At 43.2% G+C, this 26,489-nt stretch overlaps 1 protein-coding gene across 2 annotated transcripts in view; it reads left to right on the forward strand.

The window, feature by feature from the left end:
- CAMKMT (calmodulin-lysine N-methyltransferase) overlaps positions 1-26,489 on the forward strand; it is a 385,284-nt gene that overhangs the window by 11,572 nt on the left and 347,223 nt on the right. For both annotated transcript variants that reach the window (XM_053311986.1, XM_053311979.1), the window contains exon 2: positions 3,794-3,969. In XM_053311986.1, coding sequence (XP_053167961.1) covers positions 3,794-3,969 — 176 coding nt within the window. The remainder of the gene's footprint in view (positions 1-3,793; positions 3,970-26,489) is intronic.

The raw sequence follows: 26,489 nt of genomic DNA on the forward strand, positions 1-26,489 counted from the left end.
ATCAGGGTCTTGCTAAAACTGGGTTTGTAAATGCTTCTAGAAGACTGTTAGACAGATATATATACACATACATACATGCACAAACACACACACACACAAAATATTATAATGTCAAAGAACATAAATAACAAAAAGCTGAGTGGTGTCAAAATGCACCAATTAGGAAACAGTCAGATGGTGTTTAGAGCTTGCCTAGAAAGGGAAGTCTTAAGAGTGCATCTTTGCTTGGTTACCCTTGCACTTCTAAAAGTGGTGATATTTAGTAGGGGGAGAGCAACTGTCCCTATCCAGACCCAGCACATCTTTTCTCCAGTGGTTATTGCCACTGTTTATCTTGTGTTTCCTTTTGGATTATGAGCCTTTTGGGGACAGGAAACCATCTTTATTATTTTTCTATGTAAACTGTTCTGAACACTTTTGTTGAAAAGTGGTATATAAATATTCATAATAATAGTAGTCAAAGTTAAGAGGGTTAGGACCGTTAACACATGGCATCCTAGGGGAGGGAGTACCAGAGCCTGGGCAACACCACTGAGAAGACCCTTTCCTGCATACCAGCCAATCTGATCTTCTTTCCCCCTGTATCCTTCTGAAATGTAGTCAAAGAAATAATGTAAACTAGCTGGCCCGGGTACAGAGCATCTGTGCCTCTAGTTGTCCCTTTTTTCTCCCCCTGTTCTTTCCCACCACCGGCCGCTTCTGCTTTCTCTCCTCCTCCTGGCAGCTCGCTCGCAAACTCTTGCGAGAGCTGCTACACACAGGATTAGCCATGGGTACATCTTAGTGAATTACTGTATATATAGAGATAACTACATATTTTTCATTATCAATTTGATTTGATCCTCAAGCTCTATTAGAGGCAATCCTATGGTATTTTTTTCCAGCAGGACACCCAATACAATAGATGGAAAAGAGAGAGGAACCGGTTTTAGAATGCAGGCCTCCACTCCAAGAGTAACACCCTTAATACATGTCAAGAAGGAGGCTCATGTTGGAGACTTGCTAGTCTCCCGTGTCCCCTACTCTGTGCTGCCTGTCATATTGAGCACTGCATTGACTTCAGTGGGTTTATATGTAGTTACAACAGCAATTTTGCTTGCAGGGCCTGTTGAGACCTGGCCAGGGGTCCATGGCTGAGCCATGAGGGCCTATAAGGCCCGGGGTGTGTGTACTAGGAGGAGGCACCATCACCATGAGTGTTGTGGCACCACTGTCTTCTCCCACCTGCCTCCCTGTCTGTAAATGGGGACATTCCCATTTGTAGAAGGAGACTGGGTGGGAGAAGGCAGTGGCAGGGTTTTGATGGGGGAGGCAGGACCTAGCTCTAGCAAAAAATAGGATGCACACTAAACTGGTTACTACTTCAGTTCTCCCCCACCACACTTCCATCTTCACTTATTCCCCCACCACACCATTATGCCATCATCTTTACGATATCATAGGGCTATGCTAACTTAATGTTTTGACTGTGAAACTGTGTTAACATGCTGTTGTCACTTCACTCTGATGGCATAACTGGATTGTGCCAGAGTAGAGTATTTAGTAGCAATCAATCATATCCTCGTTCAGCCAGTATAAATTAAGGATAGTATGGAAGTATTAACCTAGTTTGATTAATCTTGAGTAGGTTCTGCTGACAAATATGCTATTGTAAAAAAGAGCTCAATTAGCTCAATAAATGACTTTTAGGGGATATGTTTAATTTATTGAGTGCATTTCTGGCCAAATAAGTGTGTGTAATCCTCTAGTATGTCATGAACTCTACAGCTTTGATCATAATCTAGACTGACTGATTGACCATGAAAGCAATGAACAACTGCTATTTTTTCTTTCATTACTGCTGTTGGTACTAGGGATGTGCACGAACCTGTTTGGAATCCCTTTTACGGCCTCCGAACAGGTTCGAACGACTGAAGTTTCAGCTGGTTCTAAGGTGGTGGTGGGGGTAACTTTAAGGGTGGGAGAGGGTGCTCTTACCCCTCCCACCACATTTCTCCCACCGGTGCTGCACTTTAAAAGGGTCAGGTGAGGCGGCAGTGTACCTCCCTGCCGCTCTGGTAACTGGAAGTACCTAACGTGTGTGCACACACTGGGCACACATGCACACGTTGCGCTTGTGCGCCAGGTACGTCCAGTCACCCGGTCCGATGAGGCAACGGGGTGGCAGGGAGGTACGCTGTTGCCCTCCTGGAACCTTTTAAAGTGCCGTGTCGGCAGGGGAAATGCAGTAGGAGGGGTCAAGGCACTCTTCCCCACCCTTAAAGGTATCCCCCCTACCTTCGAGCCACCCCCCAGTTCTGTGCACATTCCTAATTGGTGCTAGTGTTCCATCACTCCCACTGCTGGGCTGTCTTCCTATCCCACAACTGCACACACCCCTCAAACCGTCTGGGTTCTCTTGCTACAACATCTTCCTGCATTAGTTATTATGTGTGTGCCTTCTTGGCTTCCCAAAAGGCGAGCGCACACTATAGCATGATAGTCGGTCTGAATACCATTGCTGAGAGGAAGGGAGAAATTGTAGCAATTGCCTATTATCCTGAATTTCCCCAATAACTCTGTCTCTTACTTTGGCAAGTGTGTTGGTGGAATCAACATGAGTCTAGTCATGGAGGAGGGGCATGTTGTGGACTTGGGTGGTTGGTGGGCAAGCTGGCAGCCTTTGGCAGAGGCTAGATTTGGCTTGAGGGAGCTGTGAGTTGACATCCCCCGCCCCGGTTAGATAATAGATAATAACTTTCCCTCCCACTCTTTGCTTTATGCAGAGTAAGGTTTATGCGGAGGGGTTTAACTGACTAATGAAGTGTCATGTTCATTATTTCTTTGAACGTATAGTGTGCTGTATCATGAAAGCCAAGAGCAGGTCAAATTAGATCAAATGGTAAAGATTACAATACAAAACTTCCTAACACAACACTGAAAATTCAGTTCAAGTAAGTAACAATATAGCACATGAATGGCCAACTCCTTTATTCTCAAGGGCCACTTTGTTTTCCAAATGGTAGTGGTTGGGAATCAAGAGTATTGTGCTGTACAAACTGACTCCCGCGTAAGCAACCAGGCTTAATCATGACTTTGGTGCTCTCTAGCACTAAAGTTAGTGCTTCATAGTTAATGACACACATGCTCAGACATAGCATTGTATGCAGCTAATATATATACAGTACGATGTTGGATTGACTGTTGCTGAGATGAAGTCAAGTGCGGTCTTCAAGGCTGAGGTCTCCTGGGGATCCAGGATCCAAACAGAACCACATATGAGTATTGTGTGCAACTTAAAAAACCCGCCTCCCTCTCTACCTATCTATAATGTATTGCATACAAAATGATATGTACAACATCCAGAAGAGAGATGTAGCTATATGTGTAATCTTCCCCCCACCCGCGCCTGTGGGGCTTGCAAATATGTTGTTTTGCTTGTTACAGTGCAACTGGGCATTAAAAAAAACAAAAAGCATGCCTTTATTAACGTTTTGTAGAGCCACTGAGGTTGGATCATGAGCTGCCAATTGGCCATCCAGGATAAAATGCCCATCTTAGCCTGGCCTCCCAAAGCCAACCTACACAGTCTACACCATTAAAGTGCTTGAGCTTTGACAAGTCTCCAAGGGTACAATCATAATCCATGGAAAACCCTGTGTAGAGTGCGCGGCTTTAATCGAGTCCTGAATACGTTATAAGGCTGTGAACAACAGTCACCAAGCTGCAGCTTCCTCAGAATAAGAAACTTCGGTGTGAATAATTCTGTGATGTATAGTTAAAATCCATTTGTTTTTTTTGTTCTTTATCAAAGGTTTTAAAGCAAAAACATTTGGAGGGTGTGCACCTTCAGCAAGTATCAGTGAGGAGATTTGCTTCATTCAGACTCTTCTCCATAAGCAAAGATGACGACAGGCTAATAGAAGATGACAATGGGACCTGGGTTCACTACAAAAGCATCTTTTATCCTGAGTATAGTATATCATTAAAGTAAGTGTCATTCTGATTCTTCATGTTCAGTTAATCTGAGTAGTTTTTAAAGAACCTAGATTTTAATATTTGGTAAAATCATGATATTAATGTCTAATCAGTCTGCCATGTGATATGAATCTAAGGACACTTTCACATGTGAGAGGCGGGGAAACTGCAATTGGGCCTTTCACTTTTTGTGTCTCAAGAAGAGAAAGTGATTGTGTATTCCAGCCAATATAGGAGGTGTTAATAATAATAATAATTAATAATAAACAAATTGATTTGTTAGCCACCCCATAACAAATTGTTCTCTGGGCTCTGTTACATTGGTGTTGGGAGCTATTTTAAAACAAAGCTGATATTATCATAATGTTTAAAAGATGATCAGGCAGTGGAGTCCTGTACATGTTTACTCTGAAGTAAATCACATCAGTTTCAGTGTAGTTAGGCCCTAAGGGCAGAAGTAGGTATGTGGTTGTTGGGTCCATGTCTTCAAATGCAGGTTGCTGTGAATTAACTACTGAACAAGATATCAATTAGCACTAATCATTCAGATATTTATTATTGAATTTTTTTGAAAGAAGTACTTTTAGACACTATGAGAACTGCAATTTGCTCTCTGATTTTTAGTTTCCTAGCCCTTTAAACTCCTGTTTCCCTTGTTTAGCTTTCTCTCTTGGTTAACTAGCTATCAGAAAATGTCAAAGTATATTTTCTGGCCAAATGGAAGGATGCTTCGATGTAAGTAGAATTTGAGCATGCTGTGGAATCCCACAGAAATTTCTGATGCAGCAGTCATTGACACGAAGCAGCTTTAAAACCCTGCAGAAACTATTACAAGATTTTGACAGTCTAAGCAAAGCCCTGTAATGAGTTGCTGAAGTTAGATTTAGGACTTTGTTTCTATCACGTTTGATTTCATACACTTTTGAATGTTGAGCTTCCTAGCAGGAAAACAGTACCTTGCATTCTGAAGATTATACTTTTTCTAAAGTCTCATATGAGACTTTCTGCAGATGTTATTGTTTTATATTTCCTTCCTAGAGGAGAATGTTACCAGAGGCTGAATTCACACAACCTGAAGATCATTGAACTAGATCTTAAGTGAAAGTTTCTTAGTGGAAGTGGTCATACAACAAACAAGAAATTAGCAGTGGCATTTTATTAATTATGCTGACAGTTTTAAAACAAGTTGGTCTAAAGTAGTTTGGTGTGCAGCTTAAGATTAAACTCTAAATGAAATACATGTTTTTGTTGATCCCCCTTTCTCTTTTCCTTTACGAGTGCTGATGAAGACATTAAGAAAAGATGAGAATTGATGTAGCATAGTGACTGAGAGGCTGTGCTACAAGTTGGGGACTCCCCTGTTTGAATCTTATCTCTGTTATTAATTTGCTAAGTGACCTTAGGCAAACCACCCCTTCTTAGCTCCCCTGCCCCAATATGGGGATAATAATACTTACACTGTAGGCTTGTAAGGATTACAAGAAGACAATACATGTGTGGTGTAGTGGTTAGAGTGCTGGACTAGGACCGGGGAGACCCGAGTTCAAATCCCCATTCAGCCATAAAATTAGCTGGGTGACTCTGGGCCAGTCACCTCTCTCTCAGCCCAACCTACTTCACAGGGTTGTTGTGAAAGAGAAACTCAAGTATGTAGTACACCGCTCTGGGCTCCTTGGAGGAAGAGCTGGATATAAATGTAAAGAACAACAACAACAACAACACGTGAAGTGCTGTATAACTGCTAAGTGCTTCTGGATTTGTGCTTTTAGCTTTCTTTGCAAGCATTGATGAAGAAATGCTTGCAACACTGATGTCTAATGGAAAGGAGTCCCAGGGCCAAATTTACACCACCACTGAGAATGGCCTGGCCAAGCATTATTGAAATCATTTGCAGAGGCATGTGCGATACTTCTTGAAACGTCGTAATTATCATCATAATTATTTATTTACTTATTGCATCAATGTGCATGGAATGTTGCACAGTAACAAGAAGACAGGTCTTGCAATGAGTTGCTTAAAATCTAAAATTTGACACAGGTGAAGCAATGGTGGGAGGAGAGAAAGGCAGAGGTAAATGGGGTGAACATCTTCCAGAGGGGTAACATTGTTAGTCTTAAGATGCCTCAGGATTCTGTTGGTTTTGTCAAAGCAAACCAACAAATAAATAAATCGTTGCATAAACTTGCAACAATTGTGTGGGCCAGAGCCACATCATCAGATACATAAGTATGCGTGTTCATGAATGGGGAAAAAAGGTAAACCATGGGATCAGAAGGCCATGAAATGCAAGAGGTACAAACTCCATTCAGATATTATGTTATATGTGTATTCAGATGTCTGTACACACAAACATATTTTTGTGTGAATGACTGTACATGTGCTTATTTCAAAAGTGAACTTGGATACAGGCACCCTAAAATTCAGGTTACAGATAGGAAGCATACATGTGTATGTGCATTCATCATAATGTGCAAATATCTGTACATGCATGCACTGTACATAGATTGCATGTGTGCCAACCATAACATATGAATAGGTCTACTGTCTATGATAATTCTTTGTGAAGCCTCAATGTCTACAGGTTAACCATAGTGAGGTTTAACAACAGTAGTACTTTTAAATGGAGATGGGAAAAAAATCTTGCTACCTTTTCTAAGTTATTTAATATCTGTAGTGGGAGGGGAAACTGTTATCTCATTTAAAGAATAAATGGATAGGTTCAGACTTACAGATAAATTCTAATTCTGCATTTTCACTCTGTAGACTTCTTTTGAACTGTTGTTGTTGTTGTTGTCAGCTGAGGAGCTAAGTATCCCAGGAGACTGAAACGTTCTGCTCCTGCACTTTCTACCCTTGCCATTTTTGATCTAAGATTGGCATTCACTTACTTTGTGTAGAAACGTGTCTGTTTCTCCTGTGTAGACAGTGTTAGAGAGTTGTTGGCAGATGATATCATAAATTATCACACTGAGGGATGAGCAGGGGAAGAATATTTATTTAATATATTTATATCCTACCTTTCTGTCTGGCAACAGGCATCCAAGGTGGCTGACAATAAGGCACAAGTAAATACTATGAATGTACATTTAAGGGGGGAAAAGCAATGATGAATGATAAGCTCTGGGGAATGATGATGGGAAATGTCTATTCCCCAGGCAGTGGATGTTACTTCTGCTGCTCTTATGGCGCTGCCAGCTGCTACTCTTTGGAATAGCTGGTTATAGGGGAGAAGTAGCACCCTCTACCAGAAGTGTTCTACTTATTAACCAGGGCTACAGAATGTTTTTCCCCCTCTTGAGGACAAGGCATCTTCTCATATGCCTGAACATGCACAGGCAGATTAATCCTTTGGCCGCCCGTAGACAGCCAAAGATTTGCCGCCCCAGGGACAAGAGTAAGGGGGCTTGTGGGGGGGGGGGGCAGGGAAACGTAACTTTGTTTTTTTTACTTTGAAAAATGCCACTGTGTAGCGGTGGAGGCTCTGCCTGCATCCTATCATCATAGGAGATGAGGTCGGGCACTGGAGGATGGCACCAAAAGAGGTCCTCTCTCAAGCCCGGCTTACTCACAAATGACTCAGAGTGGGCGATTTCAGGCCACTGCACGTGCATACGCAAAGGCCCGAAATGGCCCACTCTGAGTCATTTGCAAGTAAGCCAGGCTTGAGGGAGGACTTCTTTCGCCGCCATCCTCCAGTACCCGATCTCACCTCCTGTGATGGTTTAGGAGGTGGATGGAGCCACCGCTGCTATACAGTGGTGTTTTTAAAGGTAGGGGGGGAAAGAATTAAGTTTCCCTCCAGATGCTGCTCCTGTGATGGTTTAGGAGGTGGATGGAGCCACCGCTGCTATACAGTGGTGTTTTTAAAGGTAGGGGGGGAAGAATTAAGTTTCCCTCCAGATGCTGCTCCCCAAGATTTGCCGCCATAGGTGGCTGCCTATATTGCCTGTGCTGAAATCCGCCATTTTGAACATGCATATGTATACAGTAACAGGTACTGAAGTTTAGTTTTAGCAGAGGATGGAGATTAAGAGTGATACCAAAGGCTTTATGGTTGAGGTTTGAGAAGGGATTAGAAGAAAGAAAGAGAGGTGGGATCACAAAAGTGTTCTGAGAGCCTGTTTCAGGTATAAGGTAGAGCAAGAGGGAAGGGGCAGAAATCTTTGGAAACTTTTAGAACTATTTCCAAATTCGGCCACAAACTTTAAGAAAAACATATAGGGATTTCCACAGTTGTCTTCTTTAGATGTGCAGTCTGTGTCAAAGTTGACAATATCCCTTGATCTAGTAAATGAAATCTTTTCCAGAGTTGAATATTTTTGTGGGGTTGAACTAAAGATACATTGCTTGCTCTTTTAAAAGATATAGGCCCCTGAGCATCCATTTCCTGTAATACAAATCAAACTCTCTATGTGCTGCAAATTTACTCAATTAAAATGTTTGCCATCATCGAGATGATCTTGTTGCTTCTGTCATTTTAGATGGAATGGATTTTAAAAGTTGCCATCTCACATTTTGTGTCAGGAGCTGAGGAAATTTGGAAGCAGCAGGCAGGCTTGTGAGAGAGTTAATTCCCACCGGGCTTGGGGGTGACTGGAGAACAACACTGTCCCTCTGAGGTCCTTAGGCATGCCCTGAATATTTGAGGGCAGGTCAGTGGTGACCAAAAATAATTGTTGATTATCAAGCCCCACTGAAATTTGTGGACCTCTCCCTTGAAACTTGCCTGATGTAACAGAAGTATTAAAGCCTCATTTCAGTTTCTCTTTCAAGAGTTTCTGTTCATAGGCTTAAATTTCTAAGAGAGTTAATTCCCATTGTATTCTTGGTGTAGTTAAAATAGCATACTTTAAAATATCTTTCTTTAGCAAAATAGGGTTCTTCATAGTAATAACTTCCAAGTTTAGGCTATGCTTCTCTTTCATACTGATACTCAAAGGGTAAACTAATGCTCAGGTTTCTTTACCCAGAAATTTGTTTAAGATAGCTTTGAATCTTCCCAGGCCTCAGGATCATTCCTAGAAAGCTCATTGAGCATCTTTGGGCTGTTGGGTATTATCTTGACAGGGCTAAATACTGTAGAAAGTTCACAAGGTTGCCAGTGGCTCATGGCAAAAAGTCTAAAGGCCAAGCTATATCAATTCAAGGGCTATCAACATGGATCAAATTGTATATTCAGATATGCTATGAACCAAGCAGGAGTTGCTGCACTAGAGGGCTTGGAGACCGGTCCCCCCCCCCCCCCGCAAAGAAAGTGGCATATTTTATTGTGTACCAATTGTCATGACCTTCCAAGCATCTATCTCAAGGCTTAGATAAGACCAGGTCCAAACTTGATGCTCAGTTAGGGATAACACTAATTTAGGGTGGGGCGCTTTTTATTTGTTTCAGAGCCACAAGATATTCCAACAACTGAGAGAATAACCAAATTCTAAAAATCTGACTAGGTTTTATTCACACTGGATAGCTGCCACAAGAACTACATACACTGGCCAGGCAATTAAATATTCTGGTTAGGTCAGAGTAACCAGGATGCTGGTTGAAAATAGTGGGGAACCTTGTGCTCCGTTCAGCACAAGTGGGAATGAGAGAGAACTGAAACGAAAGGTTCAAGACCACAAGTTACTCCCCCAGTGTCCATAGCAATACACCAGCATGCACCAGTCACAGGGTGGCATTCTAATGGTACGCCACATGGGCCATTATGGAAGGCGCCAATCCATACATGGTGATGGGGGAAACACCTGCTTCATGCCCGCACCCCCCCCCCACACACACACACTGCCCTGACACAAGGATGCCGTACAAAGTGCTTTTTACTGCATGAGCTGCTGTTGTGTAGGCAGCAAGAGGTTGGAAACCAAGAGCTGGCAAGGCTGTGGCACTGTGGGGGTCTGGATCTCCTTACAATAGTCACAGATATACACATGGTCTATTGTCACCTTTTTGACCATGCAGTATAAAGGGAACAAAGATAACTGCCTTTGAGGGGGACTGTGGTAACAGACAGGCCTCCTAGGGACAAGGTTCAACTCTCTATTTGGGAACAACAGCTTGCAGAAAAGCATCTTCCTTTCTTTTGCTAGCATAGGAAATGGGACAAGCCATCAGGAGGGCCCTGACCGCACTGAGACAGGTGCAAATGATGGTAGTTCACTGCACAGAGAAATTGAGCAAGCCAGATGCCATTCAAGCCAGTTAAGGGGGAACCGTTAAACCAAGGCCAAGCTCACTTTACTCAAAAGGCAATTGGCTAGAAAAACCCATTTCAGAAGCAAAAGAGGAGCAGGCAGGCAGGTCTCGAATCTTCACTGCCCTGTCCACAGAGTAGCTCTCTCACCACTCACTCGGCTACGGCAGCAGACAGCTGCCACCCTCACATGAGCCATCCAGTACTCCAGGAACACAGAGGGTGCAGTTTGCGCCCACATCCTGTGGAGCAGCCCAGCACTCGTCACATGGACAAAATGTCACCGATTGAAAGCCTGGCTGTGATTCCCCACTAGAAGGGGCTGGGAGAGGTCCTCACAAACAGCCACACTGTTTGCTCAGTAGCTTTAGTAGCTCAGCTAAATCAGCTGGCTCTTGCCAGGGGCGTAGCAAGGTTGTAGTGGGCCCAGAGACAAGATTTTAAAATGGGTCCCGCGTCCCCGCCTCACTGAAGCTCAGCTCATGAAGTAAAGAAATCTTAAATGAGGCTGAATAGTGGTAACAAAAAGTATAGTAAATTATATATAGGTTATATAGAATTATATATGTAAATTATATATAATGCCTCAATAGAACATCAGTGCCTCAATCAGTGCCTCAATAGAACATCATCCTAAATTATTTTTAAAAAGGTTTTGTAAATTGTGGATGATGCAAGTCATTTAATGGTACTAGAGAAAGACATGCTGTTCTGGTAGCTCCAGGTCTTAACACTCACATCAATTTTGGAGGATGAATGCAACTGAAGGAAGCCCAGGAGGGTGCGTGGCTGGGGGATTCAGTCATGTGACTTGCCTCTGGGGGCCCCTCAAGGCAGTGGGCCCCCAGACAACTGTCTCCCCTTGCCCCTGGTGGTGCAGTGGTAAAACTGCCACCCTGTAACCAGAAGGTTACAAGTTCGATCCTGACCAGGGGCTCAAGGTTGACTCAGTCTTCCATCCTTCCGAGGTCGGTAAAATGAGTACCCAGAATGTTGGGGGCAATATGCTAAAATCATTGTAAACCACTTAGAGAGCTCCGGCTATAGAGTGGTATATAAATGTAAGTGCTATTGCTATTGCTATTGCTATCAGCAACAGCCACTGGAGGGATGCTGTGCTGGGAATGGATAGGGCCAGTTGCTCTCCCCCTGCTAAATAAAGAGACTCACCACTTTAAAAAGGTGGCCCTTTGTTCAGTTAGCAAGGTACCTTTTGAGTTATGCCACTTCCAGAGTTGGCATCATGTTCTGTCATTGTTGGGGGTGTAAGTAAGTGAAGTCTGGAGGTTCATAGGATTTGGCGTAAGTCAGCTCCTCCCCATCTGCTCATGATATACTCATCCTGCCCCCTTTTGTGACTTCTGGTGCTTGGAGTTAAGCTGCTGGAGATACCCCAGTGTAATCTTCTGCTGGCGTAGTGGTGCTGTTGCCTGGGCATAGTAGAGGTGTATTTCAGGTTCTGCCAACAGAAGGAGGCTTTGCCCAGATCTTACACTGCTCAAACTTTTTTTAAGGGCATCATTGTTCCCTAAGATAGAATTTAGGCAATCATGGGGGGGGGATTGTTCAGACAAAGAAGCAGGATTAAAACCAGCTGTTAATCCATCTTATTTATTTATTATTTCTCTGTGTAAAGCGCCCTGAGCCGTTTTTTGAAGAGCGGTATAGAAATCAAATCAAATAAATAATAAAATAAATTACAGCAAACCCCCCACCCACCCCTTTTTTTAAAAAAAGAGAAGACAACTGCAAGGATTGGTACGTTCCCAGTGCATTTTAAATATATCTTTGAGTTATATTTATTCTTTCTCTGCTTAAAAAAAATACCTTGTACTACATGGTACTTTTTGTTAGCTGTAGTGTGAAACTTCAGTACAAAGTGTAAAGGTGTTGGGTTTTTTTTAGCAGTTCTCAGGGAGGAGTTGGAGTTCTTTTAACATGGAGTTAATAACCTTTTTATGGTAAACTGATATTTGGATGTACTGGTAATTTCTCTCTCTCTCTCTCTCTGTGTGTGAGTGTGAAAATTATTATCCTATTCAGGCTTCTCGGATTTTGTGCCCTTGAAATTCTATGAAATCCTATAGCTTGTATGTTCTGTAACTACTAGATTGTATTGCAATTTCTTCCAGAACTATTCTAGTAAAAGCAGTCATACTAATGTTTATAGCCCCAGGACAGCCAGTGTTCCTTAGTGTGTCTGCTCTGCAATAGACCATAGTTGTATACTGTAAACTAGCATATCCTTTCTTCTCTTGCCTCATTTCCCCCAAAGAAAAATTTAGCATTCCTTTGGAACTATATGTTTCTTTCAGTAATAAATAATATTTATTACAGTGCCTAGGCACTTTACAAAGCAGAATTAAAATCAATGGACCATGCCTTGAGGCACACAATCTAAAACCCACACACAAAAGGGTAGGAGAAGAAACTGAAAAGGGAAAACTGGAGAAGGAGGTGCCCTAATAAAGCCAGAGTTTAGTTTGAAAAAGCATGGGAAAATGTGTATCTTGAAATGTGCCAAAAAGAAAGGGGAAGGAAGGAAGAGGAGAGAGTGAGTTGGGTATTTAGTTTCCCATTAACCTACCTAGAAGGAAATAAAGAGTAGCTGGCCAGGCAGTAACAGTGCTAAAATATCTGGGGGATATAGATGGTGAATCAGAAAAAAATATTTCTACAACATGATTTTTTTTTTTAAAAAGTGGATGCCAATTTTAGTTGCATTAGAACGTTGGTCCTCAATTAGTGGTTTGGACCAACAGGTGGGTACATACAAACTGAAGTGGGTTGCATCTGTAGCACTGAGAGAAGAAGGAAAGCACGAAATACAGGAACCAAAGGAAAGGATAGTTCAAGATAAAGAGAAGATAATTTATTACCCAACATATTTTGAGTATTGGAACTGTTCATCAAGGGTTCAAGGAGAGATCAGAACTGTCTTCCGCATAAGATGCCACTTCGGGGTGCCTTAAATGTTGGTCTTGAACAAGTGTCTCAGGAACCACAAGTAAATTGCTTTCTAACTTAAAGTAGGTTCAGCAGTGTCACCAGCATTATTTTCTTTTGTTTGGGTTTCTTGGGTGGGGGGGCATACAATTTGTCTGTGATGGTGGCATTTTGGTCGCTGTGGTTTTTTAAGCTCTGCATGACAAATTGCACCTGGCAAAATTCCCTCTGCTACACAACTATTAACAATACAGGAGCCCCGTTCTCATAAGAACCACCATGCTGGATCAGGCCCAAGGTCTATCTAGTCTAGCATCCTGTCTCACACAGTGGCCCACCAGATGCCTCTGAGAAGCCCACAATCAAGAGGTGAGGGAATGCCCTCTCCCCTGATGTTGCTCTCCTGCAACTGGTATTGAGAGGCATCTTGCCTCTGAGGCTGGAGGTGGCCTATAGCAGCCAGACTAGTAGCCATCAATAGACTTGTCCTCCATGAATTTTCTAAGCCCCTTTTTAAAGCCATCCAAGCTAGTGGCCATCACCACATCCCATGGCAGAGAATTCCATAGATTAATTATGTGCTGTGTGAAAAAGTACTTCCTTATGTTGGTCCTAAATTTCCCGACCTTCAGTTTCATGGGATGACCCCTGGTTCTAGTGTTGTGAGAGAGGGATAAATTTTTTCCTCTGTCCACTCTCTTTACTCCATGCATAATTTTTTATACCTTGATCATGTCTCCTCGTAGTCACCTCTTTTCCAACCTAAGAGCCCCAGATGCTGTAGCCTTTCCTCATAAGGAAGGTGCTCCAGGCCCTTGATCATCTTGGTTGCCGTCTTCTGCACCTTTTCCAGTTCCACAATATCCTCCTTAAGATATGGTGACCAGAACTGTATACAACAGTCCAAATGTGGCTGCACCATAGATTTGTATAAGGGCACTATCATACTAGCATTCTTATTTTCAATCCCCTTCCTAATGATCCCTAGTGGGGAATTTGCCTTTTTTACAGTGGCATATTGAGTCGACACTTTCAACGAGCTGTCGACCATGACCTCAAGATCCCTCTCCTGGTCAGTCACTGACAGCTCAGATCCCCTCAGCTTATGTATATGTTAAGTTGGGTTTTTTTTGCTCCAATATGCATCACTTTACACCTGCTTACATTGAACCACATTTGCTATTTTGTCACCCATTTATCCAGTTTGGAGAGATCCTTTTGGAGTTCCTCAAAATCTCTTTCGAATTTCAGTACCCTAAACTGTTTAGTGTCATCTGTAAATTTGGCCATGTCACTGGTCACCCCAACTTCTAGAACATTTATGAATTAGTTAAAGAGTACTGTCTCAGTACAGATCCCTGGGGGACCCCACTTCTTTCTTCCCTCCATTGTGAAAACTGTCCCTTTATTCCTACTCTCTATTTCTTGTCCTTCAACCAGTTACCAATCCACAGATGAACCTGCCCCCTTATTCCTCTCTCTTGCTAAGTTTACTCAAGAGCCTTTGGTGAGGAACTTTGTCAAAACCTTTTTGGAATTCCAAGTTTACTATGTCAACCAGATCATCTTTATCCACCTGTTGACCCTCTCAAAGAACTCCAAAAGGTTAGTGAGGCAAGACTTGCCCTTGTGGAAACCCTGCTGGTTCTCCTTCAGCAAGGCCCGTTCTCCAATGTGTTTAACAATCTCCTTTTGCACTTGAGCACCCTAAAGAGAGTGAAAGTAAAAGCAGGCATATATAGTACACACTTCTGAAGTATGTCCCATGTTCAGTTAGGGATTAAAAGTGGTTCTTGAATCTGCAAAGACTGAGGACTACAGCCTTGGAAGAAACATTGTATTTCTGGCTCAGAAAAAAAAAGTTGGAGAATTTCGTCTCTGAAGAGTCTCTTTCAATAGGCAACCATGATATCTCTCCTTCAGACTGAAAAATAGGGATGACTGGTTTGGTCCGGAGCCATGGTAGAGGCCTCCGAACTGGTCCGGATTGGGGCCGGTCCAGTGTGTGTGGGGGTATGGAGCTTTAAGGGTGTGTGTGGGGGTATTACTTCCCCCCACTTCCCCCCTCCGGTGCTCGACTTTGCAGCAAAGTTTTTGGGGCGGCAGCATGCCACCCCTGCCCCCCTTGTTGCCCAGCAAAAAGGAAGTTGAATGCACGCATGTGCCCATTGCGGCGCACGTGTGCCTGTCACCACCATGCGTGTGTGTGCTGCACACATCACACATTGCGTGCGCACGCAACGTGTGACGTGTACGGTGTACGCAGCAGTGGCAACGGGCGTGCGTGTTGCAATGGGCGCATGTGTGCATTCAACTCCCTTTTTGCCCGGCAACGATGGGGGCAGGGGCAGCAGGCAGGAATGCTGCCGCCCCAAAAACTTTGCTGCAAAGTTGAGCGCCGGAGGGGGAAAAGCAGCAGGAGGGGTAAGTACTACCTTCCCCACCCTTAAAGCTACATACCCCCCAGTGCCGGACCGTGCGTGGTTCTGTGGTTCCGTGCACATCCCTACTGAAAAATGTTTTTATTAGTAAATTTAGTAGTATTCATTTTTCACTTATTTGTTGTCTATTGATTCACTGCAAAATTGCTGATTTTAGGCAATTAGAGGGGAAATAGGGTTCCATTGATCAGTATGCTAACATAGAACATTCTCAGTGGCTTGTAGCAAGTGATTCGTAGCAAAGTGTTAAACACTGTTTTAAAATATAATCGTTCTGTTTCCATTGTGACGCTTCATAAACATTATGGGGAAAATTTAGTAGACTCTAAGCACAGAGTTTTCGGGGGAGTGGAGAAATAACTGTTTAAAAATGCATGGATACTGCTTAAAACTTCTAATTTTAATTTTAAAATATCCTATGTAAGGATATTTAATTAATGGTTAATATACATGTAGAAATTAAGAGTTCATTGCAATCAGGGCTTTAACTACAATTGAATAAGGAGGGGAGAATAAATGTCCCTGGACCCCTGAGGAAGGGGGACCCTGGTGATGACAACTTTCTCTTTGTTCCCCCCTGTGTCTCCCTGAAGAAGGAGTAGAGGCTCATCCAGGAGTGGCCCATATGGGTGGAGCATGGGATTGTGCTAAATAGCCCCTCTGCTCTGCTCATACATGCTGCTCTTGGCCCCATTGTCACTTCTTGTCCCAGGCCCCAGTCCAACCTTGCTATGCCGTGATTATAATGGTTTTGTGAAAATATGGTATATCTAATAGAGATGTGCACAAATCTGTTCAGAGGTCTGGGCTGGTTCAGCGGCGGTGGGGGGGGTTACCTTTAAGGAGCATGGATGGTGCTTATTCTCCCCCCCCCCCGCTGCGTTTCCTGCACTGGCACCATCTGCAAAACTGCTGGCGTGGGGAGGCAGCATACCTCCTTGCTGCCCTGGCCAGCATCAGACTGGAAGTGGCTGGGGCGTGTGCGCATGTCACGCATGTGCACTGGCCTCTTCTGGTCAAATGCCAGCGGTTTTGCAGATGGTGTCGTGATGGGGGGCGGGGAATGAGCACCCTCTCTGTTCCTTAAAGGTAACCCCCTGCTGCCAAACTGGCCGAGCACTGGTTCGTGCACATCCCTAATATCTGAGTGATCTCTTTATGCTTGCAAATCAGAAGAATTATGGCAATTGAACATGTGTGTCAAAGAGTTTTCAGAAGGAACTTATTGTTCAAACAGTAAAAAGTAGCCAGGATTTAACTCTGAGTTCCAAAAACATTCGAAAACAAAAGGAATGTATTTACATACGCCACCTTCAGACTGTTAGAGGTTGTTGATTTTTACCCACAATAGGTAAAACAGCAGAGCACTAAGGAATGAGCACACACTCCAGTTACAGAGTAGGTAGCAGAGGATGGTTTGGATATTGCAGCTATTTAGAGAAACACATGGAGATCCTTGTATGACTAAACACTAAATATTTATTGGTTAAATACACTTAGATAGGAAAGACCTATATCTAATCTAAAGGACTAGATAGTGGATAGGTAAGGAGAGAGAGAGATGTTTCCATCTGCTCTCTAGGAGGAAAGGAAGGATTGTGACTCAGCACAGGAAGTGCTGCAGAGTCAGTTGAGGGGTCATAGAGTAGGGACAGATAGGGAGACCCTGACTCACTGTCTCTACTCCCAATGCCCCTAGTGGTCATTAGGACAGTTGGTGCAAAAGGTTGATGCACTGGAAGTTCATCTCCAACACAGACATCATGCCAAACCGGAGGTAACCATGACAGAAGTTCGGGCTTGTGGTTCTCCGAATGCAGGAACCAGGGGTGTAGCTATAATTAAGTGGATGGGCCCAAAGAACCTGCCCCGCCCCAGTTCCTGAGGGCACCCCAGCTCCACCCCTCCCTATTTTCTTCATTATCTCCCTCACTCTGAGGGGCTGCTGGGGAGAGGAGTGAACGTTTCCCTGGCGGGAACCTCTGGTTATTACAAAAAGTGACCTGAGGTTTTCGACTGCAAAACTGAATTGGAATCCTTGGTTCCACCTGAGTTTCGCCGCCGAAACCTCAGGTCAGAAAGCAGCACCATGTCATCTGAAGGCTGCCACTGTGTGAAACTGGAGTTGAGGATAGAAAGCTCGCTCTCCTTCTCCAATTGGCTGCCGTGACTTTCCTTCATGCAAAGGAGGAAGCCCTCACAGCTAGTTCCTACCTCCTTTCAGACTGTAGAACAGCATCTGTCAGTGGCGCGTGTTCCTGTGATAAATTAAATCTGTTGCTGGAGTGCAGGGTAGTGAAGCCTTTGTTTAGCAGCAACCAAAATGCAGTAAAATACATGGGGGATGGGACAAGGGAAATTACCCCCCCCCAAACTCGCCAGTCCATCAGTCGTCGTCAATGTTGGGTCCAAAGTAGGGTCATCTCCATGAGAAGGGTCAAATCGATGGTTCTGAGGTCCAAGGGTTCCAGAGAAAGTCACACATTGATATCCAGGCCAAGGTTGGGATCCAGCAATCAACAGCACAAGGATTCTGGGAGCTGGGGACTAGATCTGCATGCCAGAGCGATCCGTTGAAACCATCGTGGTGTAGAGGGAGCGGTCTGGTTTTATAGCTCTTCAAGGTCCTACACCAGGTGAAGTTCAGATGCCACTGCTGTCAGACTTTGCAGGCAACTGGCTGCTTCTACGTTCTACGTTGTCCAACACGCTGCTCCTTGCATTCTCTTTGGCATTCTACGTGGCTCACCCGTCTGCTGCTTGGTCCTGGCTCCTCCCCATCTGAGGAAAGCAACGGCTCCCTAGCAACGGCTCCTGCTGTACTACAGTCGGTGAGTGCTCAGTCCGAGGGGCTTCTTCCTCAGCATCCTGAAGCAGGGTCCCCTCAGGGGGCTATGAATTAGACCATTCTTACTCAGAATCCTCTTGAGTCAGTCCACTGCCTGACAGCATTGTCTGGGAGCACGGCAGAGGAAGTTAGTTAGTTAGTTTGTTTATGTATTTATTACATTTATAGACCGTCCCATCCAAAGGCTCTGGGCAGTGCACAAGTTTAAAAAGACATAAAACAAACACCATTTAAAACACACTGCTTAAGACCATATCAAAACAATTTTAAAACTATTCAAAACCATTTACAACCAATTAAAATACTTAAATAATTTAAAAACCTTGGAAGGCCAGGCCAAACAAGTAAGTTTTTAGGGCTCTCTTAAAGGCCAACAGCAAGCCTAAACTGCAGATATCTGCCGGGAGTTCATTCCATAGGCCAGGAGCAGCTACAGAGAAGGTCTGGCTCCGAGTTGCCACCAGATGTACCGGTGGTAACTGGAGATAGGAACATAAGAACCTAGGAAGCTGCCATTTACTGAGTCAGACCATTGGTCTATCTAGCTCAGTATTGTCTTCACAGACTGGCAGCGGCTTCTCCAAGGCTGCAGGCAGGAATCTCTCTCAGCCTTATCTTGGAGAAGCCAGAGAGGGAATTTGAAACCTTCTGCTCTTCCCAGAGCGGCTCCATCCCCTGAGGGGAAGATCTTGCAGTGCTCACACATCAGGTCTTCCATTCATATGCAACCAGGGTGGACCCTGCTTAGCTAAGGGGACAAGTCATGCTTGCTACCACAAGACCAGCTCTCCTCTGAGAGATGAACCTCCTCTGAGAGATGAACCTTTCCAGATGACCTCAACAGTCTGGCTGTCACATTTTGAACTAACTGAAGTTTCTGAACTGCATACAAAGGCAGCCCCATGTAGAGTGCATTGCAGTAGTCAGATCTGGAGGTTATCAGTTGATGCACCAGTTTTGAGATCATCCTCTTCGAGGAATGGATGCAGCTGTAGAATCAGCTGAAGGTGATGGAAAGCGCTCCTGGCCATAGGTTCCACCCGAGTTACCAGCGCAAGGCCTGGATCCAAGAGCACTCCCAAACTGTTCACCTGTTCCTTCTGGGGGAGTGTAACCCCATCCAGCACAGGGAGATCTAAATCATCCCTCAAATTCTGATCCCCCACAATGAGCACCTCCGTCTTGCTTGGATTCAGCTTCAATTTGTTATCCCTCATCCATCCCATTACTGCCTGTAGGCAGGCATTTAGAGAGTGGATGCCATTTCCTGATGATGGTGATGATAAGGAGAAATAGATTTGGGTGTCATCTGCATACTGAAAATACCCTGCACCAAATCTCCTGATGACCTCGCCCAGCAGTTTCATGTAAATGTTAAAAAGCATCGGTGACAGAATGGAGCCCTGAGGGACCCAGTATATGGCTCCCTTTTCAAAGAGCAACTGTCATCAAGCTCCACCATTTGGAATCTGCCTGAGAGATAGGAGTGGAACCACTGCAAAGCAGTGCCTCCTATCCCCAACTCCTCCAGGCGATACAGAAGGATACCATGTTCAATGGTATTTAATGCTGCCAAGAGATCCAAAAGAACCAACAGAGTCACACTCCCTCTATTGATTCCCTGGTAAAGATCATCCATCAGGCCAGCCAAGGCAGACGCAACCCCATAGCCTTCTCGAAAGCCAGTTAGAAATGGGTCTAGATAATCGGTTTCCTCCAAAACTTCCTAGAGTTGGTTAGCCACCAATCTCTCAATCACCTTGTCCAAACATGGGAGATTGGAGACCAGCCTATAACTATCCATCACTGAAGGATCTAGGGAAAGCTTTCTAAGAAGTAGTCTAATCATTGCGTCTTTCAAAAACAAAGACATCTTACCCTCCCTCAGTGAATCCCTCAGGAATGGGTGCAAACTACAGGTCCGTTGCCATTATGTGCAAAAGCAGCCATAGAGAAGGACAGCTAGAAAGGAACATAGGCAGCTGCCATATACTGAGCCAGATCATTGGTCCATCTAGCTCAGTATTGTTTACACAGATTGGCTGTGGCTTCTCCAAGGTTGTAGGCAGGAGTCTCTCTCAGCCCTATCTTGGAGTCGCCAGGAAGGGAACTTGGAACATTCTGTATGCAAGCATGTAGATTCTGTTCCCAGAGTAGCCCCATCTCCTAAGGGACTTACAGTGCTCATGCATGTAGTCTTCCATTCAAATGTAACCAGGGTGGGCTGTTTCGCAAAGGGGACAATTCATGCTAGTAGTATTTTTGTGCAGCATTTAGGGAAAGAGAACAGATCTTAGGCAAGATGCCTCTGAATACCAGTTGCAAAGGAGCAACAGCAAGAGAAGACCCCTGCTAACTTGGCAAAGAGGCACCTTTTAATGTGGTGATTCTCTTTATTTAGCAGCGGGAGAGTAACGGGCCCTCTCCACCCCCAGCACATTACCTCTAGTGACTGTTGCTGGTGTCTATCTTTTCTTTTTAGATTGTGAGCCCTTTGGGGACAGGGAACCAGCTTATTTATTTGTTATTTCTCTGTGTACACCACCCTGAGCCATTTTTGGAAGTGCGGTATAGAAATCGAATGAATGAACAAATGAAGAGAGAAGGCATGCTCTCAGCTCTTGCCTGTTGGCTTCCTAGAGGCATCTAGTGGACCACTATGTGAAACAGGATGCTGGGCTAGATCAGCCTTGGGCCTGATCCTGCAGGGCTGTTTTTATCATATGTTCTTTTTTTCCTAGAGTACTGGGACAAAAAAAGAAAGAAAGAGATCTTGGAATCTTGTGGAAAAAAGACAGATATCTTGGATGACGGAATTCTGCAGTGGGGTCCAGGGGCATAGCTAGGGGAGAGGACGCCTGTGTTTGCCCCTCTCCCTGGCGGTCCCTTGAAGTGAAGGAGATAATGAAGAAAATAGGGAGGGATGGAGTTGGGGGACCTGGGTTTTTTCAACCCATCCGTTCAATTCTAGCTACATTCCTCGTCGGGTCCCATCACAGCAAAGATATTTCTAATAATGGAGGACCTCGATATTTGCAGGGGTTCTGGTCCATGGTACGAATGCAGATATGGAAATTGCGAATACTGAGGCATTGTGGCAATGGGGAATTGGGGGTTAGGGTCCTGGTTGAGGAAGACATCACCAAAGCATTGATTTTAACAGGGGGGAATGCAGGGGGAAATGGCCTACTATACTTAGCTACTCCCCCTGAGTCATACTATGTCCTGGAATGCCCCTAAATCAGCCGAAAATCACAATTTCTTTCTTTTAAAAGAACAGAGCCATTTTGAGGTTCCGAAGCATAAAATGGCAGCTGGAAATGACCTCCATGGTCATCCCCGTCTTGCAGATACGTGAGGTCGATGTGCTCCCCCCCTTTTTGGTGTATGCCAAGGTAGGGTGTCTATTACCTGACCACGGTTACGTGAATCTGTGGATATTGAGGTCCTCCAGTATTCTTAATAAGCAGACCTACAAGCTCCTTATGTAGTCTGAGCACAGATTCCAGTATGTATGTATGTATTTATTTATTTATTTAATGTATTTTTATACCGCCCAAAACTTACGTCTCTTGGCGGTTTACAACAAGCTAAAAACATTAAAACGTTCGTTAAAAACAAAAACAAGAAATTTAAAACACAATAATTTAAAAATTTTAAAATAATATTCCAAACCAACATTAAAAACAATCAAAACTGTTGAGACTCCAGGAACTTTTAAAAATGTGTCCTAAGCTTTGATTGGGGTTTTAAGTACTAGTGATGCTCCATTAAATCCATCTGTTCTGAGGCTGGTTCACCATTCTGTCTCCTGATGATATTCTGCATCAAATTCATACATCACTATACTAATTTAAATGGATTGCTTACACTGAGTTAGTGTTCTTCGGCTTAAAACATTTTATGTTAATGTTTTGAATTCTTAAAACCAAAGGTATACATTGAATTTTATATTTCAGCACTTATCTTCTGGAGGACTTCTTTGGTTTGAACTTTTTGAAAGACAGCTGTGGGTAAAATAACTTTTTACATGCATACTGTTAGGGCTGAGTTGTACAGACATTTCTTATTCATTAACACACATCTAGGTCTTGGAAAGGGATGACTGTTAGTTTGCTGTCTCTTCTTTGTGTATCTCTTGTTGCTATGGTGACTGCTGAATTGGTAAGCTTATAGTTTTTATCTTGCCCTAAGAGTGAAGGAAGGGGTAAGAAGTCAAGAGTGAGTTTGTCATTGACAGAGAGACATCTTGCTTATGCAATTAATAGCTCCTGCACTCAGAATATTTTAGGGCAAAGTAATACTGCGGCTTTTGTAGGGGACAGAGATTTGGGGGTAGGATGTGAAAATGAGTGAGAAATTAGAAATAGTCCAGAATAATTTCCTGAGGCAAATTCTGGGCTTTCCCCTGAGCAACCCTGGTGCACATCTAAGAATGGAGGTCGAGTTGTTGTTGTTGTTGTTGTTTATTCGATTTCTATACCATCCTTCCAAAAATGGCTCAGAGAAATAATAAGTAAGATGGTTCCTTGTCCCCAAAGGGCTCACAATCCAAAAAAGGGGTTGCCATCAATGTTTGTCAGAGACTGCTAAAATATATTTAAAGTTGACAATGTTTAAATATTTAAAATATATTTAAAGTTGATATATTTAAACTTGACAATCTTCCCATGAAATTGATTGCTGGCAAATCTAGGACCAACAAACGGAAGTACTTTTTTACACAATGCATAATCCACTTGTGGAATTCTCTGCCACAAGATGTGGTGACAGCCAACAACCTGGATGGCTTTAAGAAGGGTTTGGATAACTTCATGGAGGAGAGGTCTATCAATGGCTACTAGTTGGAGTACCTACTCAACCTCACCAATGCACCACTAAGGAAGGCATTTACCAATTTACGTTTTCAAACCGTGCCCTCAGCATATCTTGAGTGTAGATTTCACAAAGTTCCTGTAGAACAACGCCTCTGCACCTGCAACCAGGAGCAAGTGGCGGACATTAAATGTTATGTCCAACAATGCTCCTTTTATTGAACAATAAGAGAAAAAAACACTGGATCAGATCACTGATAAATTCATGGGTTCTGAAACAGAACATGTGAATTACTTGCTGGCAGATGTGTTTCCTTGTGTTAGCTATCAAGCAGCCATTTTTGCGTTATTGTCTTTTAAAATTAGGAAGTGAACTTTATCTGCTAGCCCTGCTGCACATCTGGCTAAGTTGTAGTTCTAGGACTAGCTCCTTATTCCAGTTGTACCCATCAGAGTTGTAACTACAATTAGGTATTGGATTATATCTCTTTTTATTTTTATGCATGTTGTTTCTTTAGTTGTGTTTTTTACTGTCTTATTATATCTGATCTGTTTTTAAAAAGCATGATGTATGAGCTATTATATTTTATGTTTTATTATGCTTTAATAATAATTAATACATTTTATTTGTTAGCTGCCCCGTAACAAATTGTCCTCTGAGTAGCTTACAACACAACATTAAAACATGAGATAAAAACAACACATTAAATCATATGTGCGTTATGACATGTGGTTACAACAATAAACTTACAAATTTACTTACGCAGCCACTTTTATGATAGCAGAATAATTGTTGCTCTGTTGAGGGTGGCAGCGGGGTTGTGGGTGGGAACTACAAGTCCAGCAATTGCAGTTCTTAAAATGGAGTATAACATGGTTTTTTTCTTTTTTTTCTTCTGGTAAGCATTTGCAAAGAATCCGTTTCAGTATACTGGCTTGGATCCAAGTGGCATTCTGTCCGATGGCTTCACCCCAACCCCACCCCACCCCCGCATCCTATAGAATTCTCCCGAGTCAATTATGGACCTGGGAAAAAAATGAACAGAAGAAGACAGTGGCTGACATCCTGACTAAATTACTCAATGCAAGTTCTTTTGAAATCAACTAGTCCTTTTAGAGTAACTCCTGAGTACTACTATTGAGTAACTTAGTCTGGACCTCAGCAAGTATCGCTTGTTTTCCAATGCATTTCAAGATGTATTTTTGTCAAAAGAGATATTAAGTGGGTTTGAGAAAGTCTACTGCTGAAACATACTGCCATCAGTGTTGAGAAGGTAAGCAGCTCCAGCTGCCTTATTTTAATTGTAAAGACCAAGTGCCTTAACAAAGAATAGCCAGGTTCAGACTTTAATCTGAAGTCTGAAGAGGTAGGCAACCTTGGCTCTCCAGCTGTTGTTGAACTACATCTCCTATCTTCCCCAGACACAACAAATTGTGGTTGGTTGGAAATTATAGAAGTGTAACAACATCTGGAGAGCAGTGTTCCCTCTAACAAGATGCCCAGATGTCATTAACTACAACTCCCAGAATCCCCAACTATAATGGCTTTTGCATGGGAATTCTGGGAGTTGTAGTCAACAACATCTGGGCATCCCTGTTAGAGGGATCACTGCTGGAGAGTCAAGGTTGCCTACCTATGGTTTAGATTATTGAGAACAAGCTCAGGAGAGCTTCCCCTCTTCTTTGTCACCCCTTAGAAGAGAGGGAAAGTTTTTGCTTTTTATTTTAAATTAACCACAGGTCTACATGTTGTGGTTAGCATTAGCTATGGTTTCTTCACTAATCAGGATCTGAAACCCTGGTTGATATTGCATCTTGAAATGCGTTGGAAAATAAAGGATACTTGTTGATATCCAGGTGTGCCGTTAGGCACAGACCTGGGGGCCAAGGTCCATGTGCCCACTCTCCATGGTGTTTTCTAAGGGAAGAGAGGGTCCCTTTTATATTTCTGGAATGGCTTGGCCTAGAGTTCTGAAATTTGGCACAGGTGTAGACCAGGTTATCCTGACTCTGCATATTGATTTTGAAGAGGATTGGTTAATCTGTTGATTTTAAATGATTTTTTTAATTGTAAAAAAACTTCCAAAAAAGACACAAGTGACTTGTTCCTTGGTTGAAAATCACAAATACTTCTGGAACTTAAGTCTCTCCCCCCAGGAACATCATTCCAACCCAATGTGAAGGATTCTGCCATTTGCCTTCATAAAAAAGTGCAATGCGCCCCCCCCCCCCACACACAGTTTGCTCAACCCTTTACATTTCCAGAATGGATGGACTTAGAGTTCTGAAATTAGGCGCACATGTAGCCCAAGATGGCCGGACTCTGATACCTGCCAACATGTCCCTATTTTCCCATTCAGGTGAATGGGAAAATAGTGAATTCCCATTCAGGTGAATGGGAAAATAGGAACATATTAGCAGGTATGGATTCTCTGTATTTTTATTTCAAGGAAATTGGTCTATCTGGTGACTTAAAAAAAAAAAAAAATTTCCTCCCCACTGCAGTAAAGCTGCCAGAATTATCTCTGTCCAGATAAGTACTTCACACTGGAGGTGGGGAGTGGAACTAACTATTACATCTGAATAAACAAACAACATTTTTTAAAAAACAAGCACACAAATCTATTATGTTCAAGTTGGTTTGTGATCCAGAAAGTCTGTATGAGAACTGTGAAGTAAGGGGCATGTGTTTGTTTATTTATTATTTATTTATTTAAAATTTCTTATATACCACCTCCTCCAAAGACTCTAGGTGGTGAACAACAATACCATAACAATTAATTAAAATAATAATAATAATTAATAAAAGGGCAAATGCCTGTTGAAACAGGTGGGTCTTAAGAAGAGCCTTAAAATCAGTTGGGGAGGGGGTTGAACTAATCCGGGGGGGGGAGTGTTCCAAAGAAGAGGGGTGGCCACAGAGAATGCCCTCCTACGGTTGTGGTTTTAACTTATTTTACTTACGAATGCACTATATGTCCAAGCTGGTTTCGTGGTTGAACTGTGGAGCAAGGGACACATGTTGTGTCCCAGTTAGCTTGTGAATGGTCAAAAAGCTGTGTGAATCCATTTGGGCTTGCTTGGTCCTTGTTGTTGTTGTGTTGTTTTGACAGATGAACTTTGGCCAAGACCTGTGGGTTTGTGGTGAATGATCAAGAAGATGTATGGGTCCTTTGGGGGTTGAGTATCTTTCTTCTTCTAAAAGCACTATCTGTATGTGTGTGTAGGATGCTGATGTTGTGGCAGGGCGTGGGGGGGGGGCATTCCTTTGTTGTGCAGACTGCTGTTTGATT

The sequence above is a fragment of the Hemicordylus capensis genome, chromosome 1, assembly GCF_027244095.1.
Source record: "Hemicordylus capensis ecotype Gifberg chromosome 1, rHemCap1.1.pri, whole genome shotgun sequence".
Classification (NCBI taxonomy): Eukaryota; Metazoa; Chordata; class Lepidosauria; order Squamata; family Cordylidae; genus Hemicordylus; species Hemicordylus capensis.